General features: G+C 39.2%; 1 protein-coding gene across 6 annotated transcripts in view; it reads right to left on the bottom strand.

The window, feature by feature from the left end:
* Positions 1 to 20988, bottom strand: part of ULK4 (unc-51 like kinase 4) — a 592175-nt gene that overhangs the window by 486555 nt on the left and 84632 nt on the right. For 4 of the 6 annotated variants that reach the window (XM_026496788.4, XM_026496790.4, XM_057316008.1 and 1 more), the window contains exons 18-19: positions 16709 to 16816; positions 10292 to 10375 (exon numbers count right to left, since the gene is read on the bottom strand). In XM_026496788.4, the coding sequence (XP_026352573.1) occupies positions 10292 to 10375; positions 16709 to 16816 (192 nt within the window). The remainder of the gene's footprint in view (positions 1 to 10291; positions 10376 to 16708; positions 16817 to 20988) is intronic. The other 2 variants (XM_026496789.4, XM_048216241.2) reach the window with 1 other exon arrangement.

Raw genomic sequence — 20988 nt, 5'->3', positions numbered from 1 at the left:
TCTACGTGCCTACTTTTCCAAAAAAGAGTACCAAAATTAACATCTAAAATATTGACATTATTTTCACATTTGTTGATTTAGTAAAACCATGATCCTTCTTCTAAAGACTTCAAGGTAGCTGGAGTTTTTTGTTTGGTTTGCTGTTTCAGTAACTCATTCAACCAAGAGAATAGGATTTCTATTTCTTAGATATCTGGACAACTCTCTTCCTTTAAAAGCAACTAAAAATGCTAGATAAAAAAATAAGAAAATAAACTTTCTTAAAAGCATCAATGAACTAGTACCAAATTCTTAGGCTAGTGACTGTATAGGCAAGAACTCTGAGAAGTACCCAGCGCTCTCAAGCTGATGTTTACACTGAGAGCATTTGTTCAACAAGATAAACAAGAGGAATGAGAGGCAAGGTGAGGGCCCACACAAACTGGAAGTTAGATCAAGACCCAGCCCCAATTAAAGCTAGAGTTTCCAGTGGCTACAACCAAGTACAATAGAGATGAACAAAAAGTAACTCTCCCAACTCCCTGATCCCTCACTGATCTGAGTTGGGGGCTGAAGGTGTGTGTTAGGGAGAGGATATTGCAGGAGGGGAAGTCCAAAAGCTAAAAACATAAATAGGTCCTCACTTGATTTAGAGTATCTCTTTCAGAAGAGCCGCAGTTGTTCTAACAGCTAATTTCTAACAGCAATGAGTACAATCAAAAGACACCAAAACAATATCTTTGTTAAAAATACTGTCACCCTACAATTGTATTCACAGAAATAATAGATTTCAAAAACAAGTGGAGAATAACTATGAAAAGAATAAAAGGAATTATTTAAAAGAAACAAACCAAAAAGACATGAAGAAAAAAATTAAACACAAAACAGAACAAAAGCACAAAATGAGATAGCAGCTATAAATACAACTATACCAACAACCACAGTAACTGTAAATACACTAAATACTAAAGAAAAACTGTAAAGCAGAATTTTTTTAAAAATACAGTATGAAGGGGCGCCTGGGTGGCACAGCGGTTAAGCGTCTGCCTTCGGCTCAGGGCGTGATCCCAGCATTCTGGGATCGAGCCCCACATCAGGCTCCTCGGCTAGGACCCTGCTTCTTCCTCTCCCACTCCCCCTGCTTGTGTTCCCTCTCTGGCTGGCTGTCTCTGTCAAATAAATAAATAAAATCTTTAAAAAAAAAAATACGGTATGAAAAGACACATCAAGAAAAAATAAAGCTATTCAACCAGAAAGGCTAAAAATAAGAGAACGGTAAAAGATATACCAGTCATATCTAACCCAACAAAGGATGGTATGACTAAATTAACATAAGACAGAACACGCTTTGGACAAAAAGCATCACTGGTGATTTTTTTTTTAAGTTTTATTTATTTATAAGGAATCTCTACACCCCACGTGGGACTCAAACTCATGATCCCAAGATCAAGAGTCACAGGAACCCCCTACTGGTGAATTTTTAAGTAACAACATAATAATAAAAATTTCAATAAGCCAAGAGAAATATAATCTAACTTTTTTATATATCTAATAATATTCAAAATACATAAAAGCAAAATACAACAAAATTGCAATTGTACCAAAGAGAGCATTTCAAATCTATCTCAGTAGCTGATAAACAGACAAGCAGCAATTAGCATAAATACAGAAGATTTATATCCCTATCTATCAGATTAACAAGCTTGACCTAAGGGACAGGAAAAAAACACATTATCCAACAATGGCAGAATTCACTTTTTTTCTCTGAGTATACACATACTGAGTCATGAAAGAAGTCTCAACAAATTCTAAAGGATTGAAATCATACATACACCATTTCCTCTAACCATAATACCATAAGCTAAAAATAATAATAATAAAAAGGTAAATAGAAACACTGTAAGGACAGGGATTATATAAGTAAGAAACAGAAGAGCTACAGGATTTGTTAACAGTACAAAGCCTGTAATGGACAAAAATAAGTTAAATGAATACGCAAATTTACACAGAAATCCAACTAATATAAATCCCCAAAAGGTATTACAATTGATATTTCACCAGTTCTCACATACTGAACTCAGCAAAGCCAAACTCTGAAAACCTCCCCTGTGAAGTTACCTGCCACAGGAGGAGAGGAGATGCAACCTCCCCCCTGCATGGAAAATGCCATGCTTTGTGCTTCTTATCCTATACCACCTCTCTGGAAGCTGGTCCATCTCACTTGGTACTAACTCAGGATCACTTCCTCATGCCATTCTCAAAGGTTCACTTCAAAACACATTCGGTAACTCCATCCTTACTTAGCAAGCCCTTCTGCATCTTACTGAATAACATTCAAAGCATTATGGATAGTGGCTCTCTGTTCCTCCCCGTTCGACAGACTGCCGCATCTTCTGGTGCAGTGCCAGCCACACCCCCAAAACACAATGGTGAAGGTGAGAGTAAAGTGATTTGGCTATATTGGGTGCCTGGTCACCAGGGCTGCTTTTAACTCTGGCAAAATGGATATTGTCATCATCAATGACCTCTTCATTGACCTCAACTACATGGTCTACATATTCCAGTATGATTCTACCCATGGCAAATTCAATAGCACAGTCAAGGCTGAGAACAGGAAACTTGTCGTCAACGGAAAGCCCATCTCCATCTTCCAGGAGCAAGATCCTGCCAATATCAAATGGGGTGATGCTGGTGCTGAGTATGTTGTGGAGTCCAAAGGGGTCTTCACTACCATGGATAAGGCTGAGGCTCGCTTGAAAGGTGGGGCCAAGAGAGTCATCATTTCTCCCCCTTCTGCTGATGCACCCATGTTTGTGATGGGTGTGAACCAGGAGAAGTATGACAACTCCCTGGAGATTGCCAGCAATGCTTCCAGCTCCACCGACTCCTTGGCCCCCTCTGCCCAAGGTCATCCATCACAACTTGGCATCATGGAGAGACTGATGGCTCATGACTCCATGCCATCACCACCACCCAGAAGACCTTGGACAGCCCCTTTGGGAAGCTGTGGCGTGATGGCCAAGGGGCTGCCCAGAACATCATCCCTGCTTCTACTGGCACTGCCACAGCTATAGGCAAGGTCATCCCTGGGCTGAATAAGCAGCTCACTAACATGGCCATCTACATCCCCACCTCCAGCATGTCATGTCAGTCATGGATGTGACCTGCCACCTGGAGAAAGCTGCTTAATACAATGACATCAAGAAGGTGGTAAAGCAGGCATGAGAGGGCCCCTTCAAGAGCATCCTGGGCTGAGGACCAGGTTGTCTCATGTGACTTTAACAGTGACACCCACCCTTCCACCTTCAATGCTGGGGCTGGCATTGCTCTCAATGACCATTTCGTCAAGCTCAGTTCCTGGTATGACAATGAATTTGGCTACAGCAATCAGGTGATGGACTTTATGGTCCACACGGCCTCCAAGGAATAAGCGCCCCCTGGACCACCAGCCCCAGTGAGAGCAAGAGGAAAGAGAGGCCCCCAGCTGCTGGGAAGTCCTTGCCCCAACTCATCCCCCAACACACTGAGAATCTCCTGACCTCTACACAGTTTCCATCCCAGAACCCCTGAAGAAGGGGAGGGGCTTGGGGAACTCTAACCTTGTCATGTACCATCAATAAAGCATACTATACCAGATGAAAAAAAATAAAATAAAAAAAATTGGTAGTAATAAAGAAAACACTGGATCATTTCTATTCCACATCATGTTGCCCAGTCTCACTGCAGAAACACCAACGGAGCAGTGAGCACTGAGAAAGAACCTGATGTTGAGGCACACACATTTCTTTATTAGAAGATTAAACTGTTACAATGACAAAATCAGAAAATATAACTGTACATTTTAACTTTTATCAAAAACCAAGAATTTTAACTCATTTCTCTCCTTGTTTTAGGTACCCTAGTTGTCTAAAACATTTCAAAGATAATACGTATAATGGCTAACATCTCTGATACATCGTTCTCATTCAAGCCCAGTCTTTTCTAATTAAACACACACGCAATTTTACGACTAGTTTTCTTTAAAAAAGAGAGAGAGCTCTAATTAAAAAATAAGATTTCCTCTTAAAATAATTTTATTACTTCAAAATTATTGAATAAGCTATTATTCAGAAATAAAATAGCCAACAGTTTGTTTTTTTTTGAACCTCATATTTTTCACTACAACTTATGCCATATCAGTTCAGCGCCTATAATTATACGCAGTCTATTATGCAGGCTATCAGAGATGTGGTTGATCAGATACAAATACACGAATTAATCTTTTCCTCTAAATATGTGGAAATTGTCTAGGAGCTATTTCCAGCTTCTTTTTGCGTTGTAGAATAGGCTGCTACCTACCCAGATAAAAATAAACACCTCAGAGAAAGGTCCCCCTTCTTATCCTCCTTATTCCGTGCACATATAAACCATACATCATGTAAGTTCATTGCCAAACATTCCTGAGATCAATACAGCAATGATCCCAAGGAAGGAACTGCTCCTTGCCACTGTATATAAACAGGAAAGTCAAAGCAATGGGAGGGAAATTTGTCAGACTCAGAGGGGGCCCAAGTCAGAAGCTCATGCAATATCATCAAGAGCAAGTACCCTCGTATATAAGAAATACCACCAGGTGGGGTGCCCAGACCTTGACCAACACCAAACCACCAAAGAGTAGCACACGTGGGATTGAAATCCACACTCTCTGGCTCCCAGCTCAAGGTCTCTGAAACGCCAGCCCCAATTCTGAAAGTCAGTCCATATCATGAATACCTTTCCTTCCATACTGCCACACTCCTTTTTTAACAGTCACACCAGATCTTCCTATTGTTTTTGTCGTTCATCATACGTCTCTTATTCTCCTAAATACTTGCCCCCTCTCCACCTAGGCACTGCCATCTGTAACAAGGACAAAAACATCTGATTCACATCTCTATCACCATTGTTAAAGTTACAGAAATCATGATTAGAAAGTAGGTTGACTGTTTGGAAAACATGGTCATGAGATCTTAGGTAACTTTAAAAAGAGAAAACCTACTGAAAACTATCTTAACAAACTCCTGACAGTCTCAGTGTCAGTCCATAGCTTCCTCTCCCAAAGCGCATCCCACAACATGCCATAGAGTAAGGTGGGTCTGTGGGCAAATTACTTTGAAAATGTTGCATACACTATCCCCCCAAGTAGAGTCCTAATTATAAGCTCTGAAAAGTACTAAAACAAAACAAAACAAAACTGTCCAACCTTGCTTAATCCAGTGTCTCAATATATTTGACTAGAAAATGCTTTATTCTTATAGCACTTATAAATATCTCATGGCAAGGCCAATTTTCTATGAATAAACAAAAATTTTTATAATTTAAAACTAAAATTGGCTTCTAAGAAGAAGTCTACATATCAAATTAAAATGAAGTAAAATTTCTGTACTGCTTTCTTCCCAATGCAAAAATTAGAGAAAGAAAGAAAAGGGTAAAAACCTGGTTTTTATCAGGCCCATAATCAATGGCCCATATTCAACGAGACACATTACTGAGTTTTGACACAGAAAAAAGTTCAGTAAGTGAGGCAAAAGAACATCTCACTATATTTAAAACAACAGAAACAGCACAGCAATGTAAATGTACTCAATACCACAGAACTATATACTTAGTGGTTAAAGTGGTTAAGTTTTACGTTACGGTATTTTACCACAATTTTTTTTTTTTACATCCAAAGAGAAATAGGACAAACCATACCTCGACAATAAAGTAATGCAACTTTGTTCTTTTAACAAAGAAAAAAAAAAGGCAATAAAATCCCACCCACCTGAAAAAGTTTTAACCATCTGATAAACAACCCTGGATCGAGGACAAATTTAAAACGAGAACTAGGGACTATCAATAAAATAGCAACAATGGAAACACTACATGTCGAAACTAGTGAGATACAGCTAACACCAGAGGGAGAGAACAGTTAACAGTCTGAAATGTCTTAGTGACTACACGAAGAAATCAAAGCAAATGAAGTTACAAAAACAACAATAAAAGGCCGGCACACAGATCTATGGATAGAAAATTTTCTCTTTCCTAAGAAATGAAGGCAGGGCAGTGTCTTAATTCATCTTTACCTTTCCCGTACCCAGCTAGGACGTAATATATGTTTCATAAATGTTAGCTGTAAAGAATGAGACCTGTATCTGACAGAGTTAACTTAAGCAATAAATTCAATACATTAGCTGAATGTCATCAAGAATTCAAAGGAACTTCAGTTACCTTGAGGTTTTTTTTAATCAAATGTGTATTCTCCTGCCACTAGTCTTCTCATTGAGTAGGGCTTCCATTTTCTAGTAATGTCAACTAATTCTCCTCAAATTTATTTACAGAAGTATTCTGAACATCCCAACAGGTGCACCTGAAGACGTGAATGTAAAACTATACACAAGTGAAAAGAACAAAAATAGCTAAGAAACTCTTGAAAAAGATTACATTAGGGCACCTGGGTGTCTACCTTTGGTTCAGGTCATGATCCCAGGGTCTGGGATCAAGTCCTGCATCAGGCTCCCTGTTCCCTCTCCCTCTCCCCAGTTCTCATGCTCTCTCACACGCATGTGCTCTCTCTCATGTAAACAAAATATTAAAAAAAAAAAAAAAAGATTATGTTAGTGGTGGAAAACTCCCCATATACTTAAAAATTATTAAATAATAGAAAATGTTAATTTGGATAGTATGGCGCAGAGACAGATAACAGACCAACAGAATTAAATAGAGCCCAGGAAGAGACATTGATGTGAGAGGGGACACTGCAGAGCAGTGGGGAGAGGGTGACCTTCTCATTAAATAACGCTAGAAGAAGAGAATACCCATATTACTTTTAAAAATAAAACTACCCATACATAGCACGACACACACAAAACAATGCAAATAAAGTTCTAAACAGAAAAAGGGAGTATAATAAAGCTTTTAGAAGGAAATGGAATGGACCATGTTAATGATGAAGTAGAGAAGCACTTAGGACCCAAAAAGCACAAATCATAATGAAACAGACTGATAAATTTAGCTACATTAAAATGAGGAACTTCTGCTTATCAACAGACACTGTAAAGAAAATGAAAAGCCCAACCACAAATCACAAAACATCTGTAACACATATAAACAGATGATTAATATCCAGAATACATAATTTCATTGGGTGGAGTGTCATGATGTCTGAAATTTTTTCAAACAGTTCAGAAAATAAAGAAATAAAGAAATGAGTAATAAATGCATGTACACATGAATACATACACCTATATTATAACAAAGCAAGGAGAGCAAAATGCTAAAAACTGTTGAAACTAAGTGATGCAAATAAAGGTCACCATTATAGTTTTCTTTCCTTTCCTAATATTTCAAACATTTTATAACAGGCTTCCACTAAGGGAGGCAGTGTACACAGAATTCCTACAAAGCAATGGAAAACAAAACAAAGATAAATAGAAAAGGACAGTGATCCTATTAGTAATCACAAAAATGAATATTGAAACTATTATGAGAAAATATTTAATGCCCATGAAATAGAAAAAATTTAAAGTCTGACTATCAAATGTTCAAGATATGGGTTAAGGGGTACTCCTATACCCTACTGGTGGGAGTATAAACTGATACACACATGTGTCTGTGTGCACTGAGGCATAGTCCAGTAATACACTAAACAGTAGTATAAAGGGACAACAATTTTCACAATTAGCATGTATCAATCTCGACCTAAATTAGAGCAAAAGAATTAAGTCTCCATAGGATTTTGTGCCATTAATTTATATGAAGTTTAGCCTTAAGAACCAGTCAATGAAATATCTAGCAACACAGGGGCACATGGGTGGCTCAGCTGCTTAAGCATCCAACTCTTGATATCAGCTCAGGTTATGATCTCAGGATCATGAGATCGAGCCCCACATGGGGCTGGGCATGGAGCCTGCTTAAGATTCTCTCCATCTTCCTCTGCCCCTTCTTCTCAAAAAAGAAAGGAAGGATGGAAGGAAAGAAAAGAAATATCTAGCAATACAATCAAAGATGGAAACACAATAAAGAAAAACTTGGGAACGTTTATCACAAAGTCAGAATAGTGGCTACCCTTTGAAAGAAAAAGCAAGCTGCAATCCAAGAGGAACAGAGAAGAATTCTCTAAGCCACCAGCCCTTTTTTGTTTTAAGAGAGTGGGTGTATCAAAGTATGTGCTTTAAACCATACATATAAGCATACACATAAACTTCACATTCTCTTTTATTTAGAGGGAATATAATCATCCCCTGCTTTATGTCTTACAGAGACAATGTTAGAGTTCATGTTTCCCCCACCATCCAAAAGTACTGTGTTCCTGTGAAAACTTTCCTAAGCCCCAATGGTGTAACGCAAAAAGCAATTACATTAATTTAAATAGACAAGATTTTGAGCATTCCTAGACCCCAAAAATAACCTCTCTCAGGCTTCTCTGATACCTTAGGACACATCTTGTTAACAGAAGCAAAAAATACATCAAGACAAATAACAGAGGCTCAAAGACACAGTTCAAAGCCACGGTGGCTTGATGCTGAGATGCTGAGTGTAGTTCCGGGGAAAAGAAGGACCATGGCCAGGTGGCTCTCCCTGCTTCGCGGGGCAGGGGGAGGCCTGCCTGCATAACAACTCGCTGCAAAACAAACCCTGAATGCTGTTTTTGCTTTTTGCTTTTTCCTTTTTTCGTAGAAGCAGAAATCCTCTTTCCCATTTCTTTCAATTAGAGAAAACAAGTGCCAATCTGGGTCTTCTGTAAAAGTGAAGCGTGTAATGTGAACTTCTGAAAAGCAGGGGACACCTGTATGTGCCATCCAAGCCCACATCTAACTGCTTTTCAGATAGACAACAAAATTTTCATAAATTACAGAGTCCTGGACTTCCCTTCCTTTTCATGAAAAATACACAAGACCGGTCATACATACCAAGACATTGAAAAGTACATGCGCTACTAAAATACAAAATGTCATTATAATTATTAACAATAATTATTAAATAACAATATACATGGAGAGCAGACAGTATTCTCCATATTACATGTACAATGATTAAACACAGGAGGGGGTGGGGAGAAGATATTCAATAAAGGATACAACCCTATGGACTAGAACTAATCATCTTTTACTACACATTAATTTAACTTTTAAAAATTAAAATACAAAGTTTTTAAAATTTCTTTACACTGTTAAGAAAGTTTCTAGAAAACTCCTTTCTCCCTTGAGTTCCCATATTTTGTTCTTTCACATTTATACACTTGACATATTCTACTTTGTATTTTTATCCTATCTCCCACAATAGGCAGGTTCAGTGCGTGTAGAGAATATTCACTTTCTTCATCTGTGTGCCCCCAAGTGTGCCCAGCTTCAGGCCTTGAATGATAAACTGAAACATGTCTTTTGACTGCAGATAAACATGACTTACTTCTCGTATTATTGATAAAGCACAATTTACCGGCTTTATACATATCCCATAATGACAGCCTGACAATGCATTCAACCCTACGGGCTAGGAAGTGTTCAAACTTCACTTCTGAATCACTGGGGGGAAATCTCGCAGAGCTCTTCTACACTTGCGACATCATTCCATTTCCATACAACGCAGCAAGTAATGAACTCAAAAGGAAGATGTTTATTGTGACATATTTTTTCATTCCTTAAGGAATGTTTTTCGCCTATGGCTTTGCCTTGGGTGAAACTATGTCAAATGGTTTAAAGCAAACAGAAGTTGTGAACCTTTTAGGTCAGCTACTAAATCCTTTACAGAGTAACACGCAGGAGCTACATAGACTGATTGGTTGGTTGGCCAGCTGGCTGGTTTTCAACCACTAACAACAGCATGAGGAGGCCGGTGAATAAATTGAAAAAAAAAAATCACATAATAACTACTACTTAATATTAAAATCAGTGGATACCAGTGGAAGCTTCCTGTTTCTGAACTGCAAAATGGCAACCTGACAAGATAATCAGGGGGCTTTTGAGGCTCACAGAAAATTCCCTGCATACACCTTGCTTTCTAACCTGGTGTACCAATAAGCTTCAAAGCAGGGGAGGATTAAGGCTATGTTAGGAAAAAGCTACTTAACATTGTTTGTGCTTGCTATCATCTTTTAAAAGGCAAGACATTTTAAAAAGTGAAGGAGAAAGCCAGCTCGTTTTTCCACATGCTCCACTGCGGGTCACTTGCGAGCGGTGGCTGGTCGGGATTATTTAAATTCAGGAGCAATACTTGGTTGACAAGCTCCCGCACCGCTCCAGGCTACAATCTCACACAGTGCCCGAAGGGCTATTACAATTGCAGGCGTCTACAGAGGACAACAAAGGAGCCTTACCCCTTCCCGAAGGCACCTCATTAGCACTGTGTACGAAGCCAAGGGAACAGCCCAGCACTCTCTAGGGTTCTTTTTTTTTTCTTCCTAAAATGAAGTGGAAGGAAAGGCAGTGAAGCTAACAGCACAAAAGATATTAACCCGTTCAAGAAAAAGGCAGTTTCAAATACACAAACTCTGTAAAACTTCTTCATATTCTGTTTAAGGTATTACTGATTACCTGACAATTCTGACCAGGTTAGGGGGTCTTTTACCTCATTGTACATACAAGGTATTTCTCTTTCTCATCATATTCTATGTGATGTTCCTCGGACCCCCTCATCAGAAGCCAGACGAAAGGAAGCGAGAAATGACAATATGATCCAGTTGGTAGAGAAACTACTCTATTGATAATTGTAGATGATAATACAGATATTCCTACCTAAAAGGTATTACATTATCTGAAATGATTTGAAAGCACAGAATACAGAGCTCTGAGGAATATTCAGGATAACCCATAAGTACAAGTAAAAGAGACTATGTGACCTAGTACGACAACGTGCTAAATAAAAAATAAGCAAATGTGATTAGCAGGTCCACTGATTTTAATGATTTCAGCAATGATTCCCCCACAAAAGAACCAAATCAGGGTCATGACCACTAAAACCCTCCTGCAACGTATCAAATAAAATCCAAATATAAATCGAGTACCACACAGAAAGGTAGGAAAAATTAATCTCTTTAAAGCAAAAGAAATTAGTTACTATTTAGAGAAAATATTTCTTTAAGATTGTCCAAATTTTAGAACTGGTACCTTACTGATCCAAATGTTTCTTACACTTATGATGAGAATTATGACCCATTAAAAACCATATCCTTGCTTAATCACAAAATTCCACACAGTCGGTGCACCTGGGTGGCTTAGTCGGTTGGGCGTCTGCCTTCAGCTCAGGTCATAATCCCAGGGTCCTCGGATCGAGCCCCAAATTGGGCTCCCTGCTCAGCCCAATTGGGCTGCTCCCCTCTCCCCCACCATGCTCTCGTGCACACGTGCTCTCTCTCTCAAATAAATAAAACCTTAGGGAAAAAAAACCCACACACAGTCATAATCTAGACATTATCATCCCAAGCTGCTGCTCCAATTTAAAAATTACTTAATTCAGCACCCAACTTCCAAACAAAACCTTCCTTCTTTCCAGTTCACTTATTCAAAACATCTACCACAATCTTTCCGTAATCTATCACCTACCCTCGCTCCCGGCCACTTAGATGCCCTGGCCTATCATTCAATCACTCCTGCCAAAAGCCTGAACACCTCCCCCTCTCACATGCCCTTATCCGCTCTCTGGAGAAACCAACCCTGGAGGGAGCCAGTGGCTTGTCTTCTCCAGGCCTGCGCTCAGGCAGCTGGGCTCATAGAGGGCCGACCCCAGAACACAGAGAGTTCATGAATGACTTAGGATCAGCAAGCCCAGGGACCTCCAACATCACTCTGCAACCTCCCATTCCTCTCTAAGCAATTCCCTCTTTGAAAGGAGGCTTCACACCTGGAATCCTGCCACCACTGCACCTGCTTTCCTCCTACTCAGAGATCACAGAAGGTGTGAGAAAGGAGCTCCCAGCGTTCCTACACCTGAAGCCATCTGCTACTTATATCCAGTGGCTCTACCAGGAGAGGCTCCTCCACCCCTTCCATGTGGGCTCAGGATCCCATTCGCATCCTGCCTCCTTCAGGGTCATTAGGTTATGGACTATCCCATACTGCTCCTAAATTGTCAAAGTCCTGTCCACCGGGTCCTTCCCATTTCCACTAGAATAGGCTAACTGTCCCCATCTTCCAAACAGGGCCCCGTGCAGCCCCCAGACCCCTCACAACTTTTCACAACCATTCTGGCTTCACGGTGCCTTTCCCAGCTTCCTCAACTCCTGCTAACCCACCGCACACTCCAGGAGGCCTTCTGCTTCCTCGCTCAAAGTAAAGTAAATAAGTACCCAAAACAGCTCTAGCTGAGTTTTCGGTGACTTTCACGTCACTCAGTCTAGCAGGCTCTTTTCAGTACTCCTTCATGGACCATCAACTACATTCAGCCCTACTGACTCTCTCTTTCCTGAAACACCCTTTTCTCACTCCTAACTTTGCTCCTACTTTCCTTACTTGCATTTAGGTTCAGAGTATTTTCTTAATCATTCTCCAATCTATTGTCCACCTTTAAGCTAGAGTCATCTTTTTGGCATTTAAACCAGATGACGTTAATTCCCTTCTTTAAAGCCTTCATGACTTCCCCTTGCTCACAGGGTCAAGACGAAGACATCCGTCAGTCAAGGAGTCCTTCCTGAACATGTCCTGGCCAGTCTCTCCAGCCCTGCCTCCTTGCTCACTTCCCTCCTGTCCCACGGGTCCCGGTGCAGGCCATGCATTATAAAAGCACCTGTGAAGTGCCAGGAATTCTTCTGAACAAGAGCCACACAGCCATGAGCAAAACAAATTTTCTGCTTTAATAGTGCTTAGTGGGGAAAGAGGAGGAGGAGGAAAGTAAAGGAGGAAGAGGGAGGTGGAGGAGGAGGAGCCAACAAGACAAGGAAGTCAAGACAGTGAGGACTCCTGTAAAGAAAACCAGAGCAGGGTAAGGAGCTAGAGGAAGACCAGAGACAGGATGGCTCCATCTCATACTGCACAGAGCCAGGAAAAGGCTCTCTGAAGCTGTCTGAACAGAGAAAACGCAAACATCTGGGGGAGGGGGAGTGTGAAATCACTGCAAGCAGGAGGAACAGTATGTGCAAAGGCGTCGAGGCAGGAATGTGGCACAGCGGGTTCAAAGATCTGTGAGGAGGTCGATGTGGTGGGAAGAGGAAGAAAGCAAGACAGCAGTGAGAGCTGTCGTCACACAGGCACTGGGGAGGCAGCCCACAAGGGGCTGCCAAGGCATATGGCGGGATTTGGCTGTGACAACAAGCAAGACAAAGCACTGGAGGACTCTGAGGAGGGACACTGTACTCTCTCATGTGTTTTTAACAGGCTCGTTTTGTCTAATGTCTAGAAAATAGACTGTAATGGACACAAGAAGAAGGCAAGGAGACCATCTAAGAGTTCTTACAACAGTCCAGGTGAAAGATCATTAACGGCTGGACCAAAAAAAATGACAAAATAGGAATACCTGGGCTCAAGGTGGGAGGTAGCCTTGATAAAAGAAAAAAATACATAAACCGTAAATGTATTGCCTTCCTAAGGTCCTTTGCAGAGTCTATTCTGCTCTTGCATCCTCAAGCGTGTCACGTCAGGGTGCTCCCAGAGAGCCAACAGGACAGGGCTTAGGTCTCTGTACTACCCACAGTATATACTCTCGCTTCAGGTCAGCCTCACTATGTCAGCACTGATGTGAGATATTACGGTTCACGTATATTCAAAGTGACAATTGCACAAAAGCCCTCATCTCATGAAAAGTTCTTGATTTTTATGGATCCAGAGACATAACTTCCTTTTCTAGTTTGCTATCCTAAGTTGTAGTCAAATGCCACAGAATCATCCCTTTACTAAAAGAGCCTTAGCTTATATCCAATTAAAGCATGTACCAAAGAAAATGATTCTCTAGATCTACTTTTCAAAGCAAACAGAAATAGGGTTCTGTATGATTCCCTTTATAAGATTCTAGAAAACGCAAACTCGTCTATCTGAGAGAAAGCAAATCAGTGGTTGCCTGGGAGCAGGAAGAGGGACAGGAGGGAGGGATTACAAAAGGTGTGAAGAAACTTTTAGAGGTGATAGATAAGTTCATTACCTGAACTGTGGTGATGGTTTCACAGGTGTATACATATATCAAAATTGATCAAATTGTAATCTTTAAACATGTGCAGTTGATTGCATGCCAATTATATCTCAATGAAGTTTGGAGGGGGAGATAATAACTTTAAAAAAGGAACAACAATGAAAAGAATTAAAGCAGACTCTCATCCCTGATCAGGTAGCAGATCAGATGGTACCTGAACATTCTTCTAATAAAAGCAACACCTTGTATTCTGACATCCTTACAATGTATCAGAGATGTGACAGGAAAACAAAGAATCAAACCAAAAATTAGATAACGGCAAGCGTGGGAGCTCAATTGAGCATTGAAAGTTTGCTTTTACTCTGAGGGCCTGCAAAATTTGGTCAGTCTGAGTTTTGATGTCCAGGCCCTGAGGACTGAAGGTAAAAGTAAAGTAAAACTGCCTTTTGCCAAACTTGGCACACGTGGGAGTGTTCCAGAACAAGAAGAGGGAGAGAGGGAGGGAGGAGGGAGCCCTAAGTACTGATTAAGAAATAAATCCATTAATTGAGAAATAACTCCAGTGTATGTATTTCCAAATGCTATTCTTAAAAGTATACAACTACTGGGGCACCTGGGTGGCTCACAGTTAAGCGTCTGCCTTCGGCTCGGGTCATGATTTCAGGGCTGTGGGATGGAGACCTGCATCAGGTTCCAAGCGCAGCGAGAAGTCTGCTTGTCCCTCTCCCTTTGCTCCTCCCCCTGCTCGCTCGCGTTCTCTCTCTCTCTGTCAAATAATCTTTTTTAAAGAGTATATAACTATTAAGAAAAAAAACCAAGTTGTCCTACTTCGTACATAAAAATGAGACAAAGTAAGAATCTACATTTCTGTTTACTCATACATACAAAAGTAACTCTGTGAATACAAGTTGGGATGTGACTAGACTGGGGAATGAGGCACATAAGGAACGAAAATAGGAAAGCCACTTTCCGCCATATGCCCTTTCTTGACTTCCTCATTTTCTAGCTTCATGGATGTGTTGTCTCTTCAAAATATAAAATTACCTAAGAACAAATTCAACCAGAGATAGATGTACAAAAATTTTATGAATAGAATGAACTAACTTAACTGAAAGTATTTCTGAAGATAGAAATATATGGGAATGCCATTTTTATGCACTAGAAGACAAAATACCACAATATACCAATACTTTCCTGACACACGGGTTCAGTACAATTCCAAATATGCAGAAGACTCAGAATTATCAAGATAACAGTACTTCCCAAATTGATCTGCATAGTCGATGCAATTTCTTTAAATGATTTGCAGAATTGGACAAGTTGATTCCAACATGCAAAGGGCCAAGAAAAGCCAAGACATTTATGAAAAAAAAAAAAACAGAATAAAATAACAGAATAAAAAAACAGACAGATTTGCTGTACCAGCTACCACTACTAATTATGGAGCTAAATGATTTTAAATACTGATGTTTTATAACAATTATGGTAGTTGCCTTAAAATGATCATTTTCTAGAAAGTCAGTTTAATTTAGATACTAAGGATACTCAGGTTATACAACATTTGAACAAGATCTAGGACCCAAAACATCACAAATACAGTGAGAGAACTTCCTGATCAACTACAACTTACTAGTACTTCTTTGAAACTCAGTATCACCAACTTTTATAGCAGCAATGTCCACAACAGCCAAACTATGGAAAAAGCCCAGATGTCCACTGGCAGATGAATGGATAAAGAAGATGTGGTATCCATATACAATGGAATATTACTCAGCCATCAGGAAGTATGAATACCTACCGTTTACATCAACATGGATGGAACCGGAGGGTACTATGCTAAGTGAAATAAGTCAGTCAGAGGAAGATAAAAACCCTATGATTTCACCCATATGTAGAATTTCAGAAACAAAACAGATGAACATAAAGGAAGGGAAGGAAAAATAAAATAAGATGAAAATTGAGAGGAAGGCAAACCCTAAGAGACACTGAACTCTAGGAAACAAACAGGGTTGCTGGAGGGGAGGTGGGAGGAGAGATGGGACAATTGGGTGAGGCATTAAGGAGGGCACTTGATGTAATGAGCACTGGGTGTTATATGCAATTGATGAATCACTAAATTCTACCTCTGAAACTAATTAAAAAACTCAGTATCAAACGAATAACTCATAATTTATTATCAATTCAATAACACTCATAAAAAACACTAATGAAATACTAATTTTTCTTTGTTGAATTCAATAGCACTTCCATATTGTAACTTAAGAAGAAGTCAAATTCTGTAGTCAAAAACTCTCATGGTCATGTTAAGAGCTCTATTTGCACAAAGTAGCATTTTTAACTGAAATGAAGCTTTTATACTCAGAGAACCAATGGCCTCCTCTTGAAGGAGTCAAAGATTGCAGCAACCCAGAAAGTAGTTTGGGTCGATTGGCTTTTAAACATGGCTTGAGAATTTCCTACACTTTCTGGGAGGCACTGGGAGAGAGGGAACATGACAGACAGAAAAGGAGACAGACAGACACTGATAGCCCTTCTCTTTCAGAGGTAAAAATTTCCCCAAAGTTCCTTAGGTATGCTCTAAGGGGCAAAGTCAAAACAACTTTTATAGGATATTAACATTTGCCAGCCAGGCTATGTCAGAACAGGTCAAACAGCAATAGAATTAATCAGGTCTCACCTGGGTGGCTACAAGGTAGATCAGCTCCCCAAGGGTTGGTAGAAGGCACTGTTTTAATTTACTGTTTCTGAAGTTTTCCCTAATTAATTCAGTTAAGATAGTAATCGCCTGAAAAGGAAAAAAAAAAGGGTATTAGTTCATATATCTCTCTCAGTTCTTTCACCTACATGTAAAAGACAAGACACTCCACAAAATTCACCCTCCATTTTTAAGAACAAGTTTCCAAATTATTTTCAAAATATGGGCCTTAATCCCGAAAAAACAGTAACTGTCCCAGATGAAGGTAAAAATATATCCAGTGAAAGAAAGGCTCATACATATAGCACTTGTCAGTTATCAAGCACTTTCACTGTATTGCTGATCCTATGAGGCAACTGTTGCTCCATCTCTAAAGACAGGAAACAGAGGCTGAAAGACAAACAGCAGGTGTCTGTCCAGTTGATTCGGACAGCCAGGATCTGAGCACAGATTTTACCATGCCAGAGCCTATTGTCCTCCAGCACGCCCCAGTCTGAAAAATTCTTACACTGCCTGAAACTTTTAAATGATTCCCCTAAAAATCTGAGAGTAGGAAATATTATACCAAAGTTTCAATATAATCCCCTTTGAAATTCAGCAGCATATTTTATCAGATCCAGTTAATTTCCTGGGAGTCATGCTAAGAAAATCACATACATACACTCATTGCCAGAATTCATACACCAGAACACAAGTTAATCAAACCACAGTGTGACCGTGAAGTAGAATAAAATGGGTTTAGAATGATACATATAAAATAGCCCCATTCTGAGATGGAAAAAAATGTGTACAAAGTAGTGTGGCAGCAGTGCTCTAAAGCAGTGTGATTCAAAATATCATGCACAGATAAAATTGTTTCTTACTGTCAACAAAGACTTAAGTATAGAAACTGAGAGTAATGGGGCACCTGCATGGCTTAGTCGGTTAAGACTCTGCCTTCGGCTCAGGTCATGATCCCAGGGTCCTGGGATCGAGTCCCCATGGGCTCCTAACTCAGCAGGGAGTCTGCTTCTCCCTCTCCCTCTGTCTGCCACTCCCCCTGCTTGAGCTCTCTCTGTGTCAAATAAATAAAATAAATGAAATCTTAAAAAAGAAAGAAAACAAAACTAAGAGTAAGTATTTAAAAACTTCCAGAGCCATTTGACAATGCCACAACATCCAAGCACGTGATCATGGGCCTCACTCCGTAAACAAGAGTACAGACGAGTTGGACCTACCTGTGGGGTTGCTGCACAACAGCCATACACCAGAGGAATACTTGTTGATGTGGTATTTTTTTAAACAGCTTTATTAAGTTATAACTGACACAGAATCAACTGCATATATTTAAAGTGTACAATTAGGTACATTTGACAAACATATACATCTATGAAATCATCACCACAGTCAGGATAACAACCCTTCCACATGTTACCTCAAGTTCCCTTCATAATCCCTCCACCTCACTCCCTTTCATTCTTTCTCCAGACAGCCATTGATTTATTTTCTGTCATTAATTCACATCTTCTAGAGTTTATATAAATGGGATCATATCCCATGTATTCTTTTTGGTCTGGCTCCGTTCACTTAGCATAATGCATTTGAGAGTCACCCATGTTGCAGCATATATCAATAGTTTGTTCTTTTTATTGATGAGTAGTATCCCCCGGAATGGATATACCAAACCTGTAACCCCTACCACTCACTGCATGTAAGGGAAGGGAAACACGTAAATCACATTAGCCCTTGCAGCAGGTCACTTCTCCTACAGTCGTCCTTTTCCTTGACCTTTACTACTCATCCACTAGCATTACATTGAACCATCTGAAATTAACAGCATTCAGACCTTTTTTTTGGTAACCTACAAAAACCAAAATTTGTCACCAGCACACCTACCCCAAAAGAATGGCTAAAGGAAGTATTCCGAAGAGAAAGGAAATGATAAAGGAAAGAACCTTAGAATTATTAGGAAGGAAACAAGAATGTGAGAAGCAAGAATATAGGTAAATATAAATCTCCTTCTTCTTTTAGGTTTCCTAAACTATGTTTGATGGTTGAAGCAAATATTATAATAATGTCTGATTTGGTTCTAACTAAATTTAGAGGACATATTTAAGACAATTATAAAAAAAAATGAAGGAAATTAAAAGGCTGAAAAGGAAGGTAAGTTGCTATACTTCACTTGAACTAGTAAAATGATAGGTTATGCAAAATTATACACATGTTATATGTATGTTATATATATAATATCTAGAACCAGTAAAAATCTATACAAATAGACACATTCTAAAATACTATAAAAAAATCAAAATTATAAAAAATGTTCAGTAACTCACACAAAAGTGAAAAGAAAATGAAAAACAGCAAGAAGAGAAAAACAAAATGTAGACTTAATATCAAATATATAATTATATCAAATGTAAATGGTCCAAATACAACAATTAAAAGACAGAGTTCATTTAAAAATATGACCCAACTTTATGCTATCTACAAGAAACTCACATCAAAGATAGTGATACAGGCAAATTGAAAGTAAATAATATATAAAGTATATACATGTATGTATATGCACATTCATGTATATGTATATGTGTGTATATATATGTGGCAGTAATCAAAGCAAAACTGGAATGTGTGTGTGTGTATGAGTATGTCTGTATAGATACAGATATAGACATATCAGTAATCAAAGCAAAATAAGAATGGCTATGTTAATATCAGATAACATAGATTTCAGAGCAAAGAAAATTACATAATAATAAAAGGGTCAAACCACCAATAAAATATACCAATCCTAAATGTGCATGCATCAAATAAAACAGCTGTAAAATAGGTGAACCAAAAACTGATAAAGTTATAAAAAGAAACAAACCCCCAATTATAGTTGCAGACTTCAATACCCTTCTCTCAATAATTGATAAAACAAGTAGGCAGAATATGAGTAGACACCCAAAGGACATACTCTACACATACAAATTTGGCAACTTAGACAAAATGCACCAACCCCTTAGAAAACACAAACTATCACAACTCACCCAATATGAAACAGAATATTATTTGCAGATGACATGATTATCTTCACAGAAAATACCAAAGAATCTACAGAAACAAACTCCTATAACTGATAAGTGAGTCTGGCAAACTGACAGGATAAAATGTCAGTATTCAAAAACTGTTTTTCTTCATGTAAGTAATGAACACATGGAAACTTAAATGAAAAATGCCATTTACAATCACTGCAAATACTTAGTATAAGTATAACAAAACACGTATAGGATCTAGATGCTAAAACCACACAACATTGTTTAGAAGAAATCAGAGATCTAAGTAAATGGAGAAATGAATTTGTGTGTGTGTGTGTGTGTTTGTGTTTTGTGTTGTATTTTCTGTAATTACCTTTCTGACTGGGGAGAGACTGTCCCTCCCAAGGCTAACCAATTCTTAGAGACAGCAAAGGCTCAGATTAACTGTGTCTTTGATATGCAAACTAGCCAATCCCATGCTCCTTTATCTGGCCCATATACCCCAGGAGGCAATATTCTTCTGCCTTCATCATCCCAGGGCCAGTTACCATCCAACTAGAGACTATCCCTGTAGCCCAAAACCTGCTGAAGTTATTCAAACAACCCAATTCTAAACTTCCCTGCATTTCCTGTGGAAACCCCAATAAAGGCCATGGCTTTAAGCATTCACCTTGCTCCATCTTCTGCCTCCTGATCACTGTGGTATTTTTCCATCTGGCCCTGTGTGGCATGTCATGCCCGTCTCTAGGACCCGTGAGTATAATAAATTTGTTTTCCTGAGCCTCTCCTCTGTCTCCTTTGGTGGCCAGCACTGACTGACTGTCTTATACACAAATACAAAACAAGAGATTTACTATGTGCATAGAGAGAAAAACAACATAGTAAAGATGTCAGTTTTCCCCAATCTGATAACCTAGTTTAACACAACTCCTACCAAAACCTCAGCAAAAATTTTTGTAGCTATCAACAAGATTATTCTAAAATTTACATGAAGGATGCCTGGGTGGCTCAGTTGGTTGGGCATCTGCCTTTGGCTCAGGTCATGATCCCAGGGTCCTAGCATCGAGTCCCAAATCAGGCTCCCTGCTCAGTGGGGAGTCTGCTTCTCCCTCAACCCCTCCCCCCTGCTTCTTATCTCTCTCTCTCTCACATACACTATCTCTCTCTCTCAAATAAATAAATCTTTTTTAAAAAATTAAATTTATGTGGAAAGGCAAAAGAATCAGAATAGCCAAAACAATTTTGAAAAAAAAAAGTGGG

The sequence above is a fragment of the Ursus arctos genome, unplaced genomic scaffold, assembly GCF_023065955.2.
Source record: "Ursus arctos isolate Adak ecotype North America unplaced genomic scaffold, UrsArc2.0 scaffold_20, whole genome shotgun sequence".
NCBI lineage: Eukaryota > Metazoa > Chordata > Mammalia > Carnivora > Ursidae > Ursus > Ursus arctos.
The sequence above is the reverse complement of the archived record's forward strand: the minus strand, read 5'-3'. Positions and strand labels throughout refer to the sequence as shown.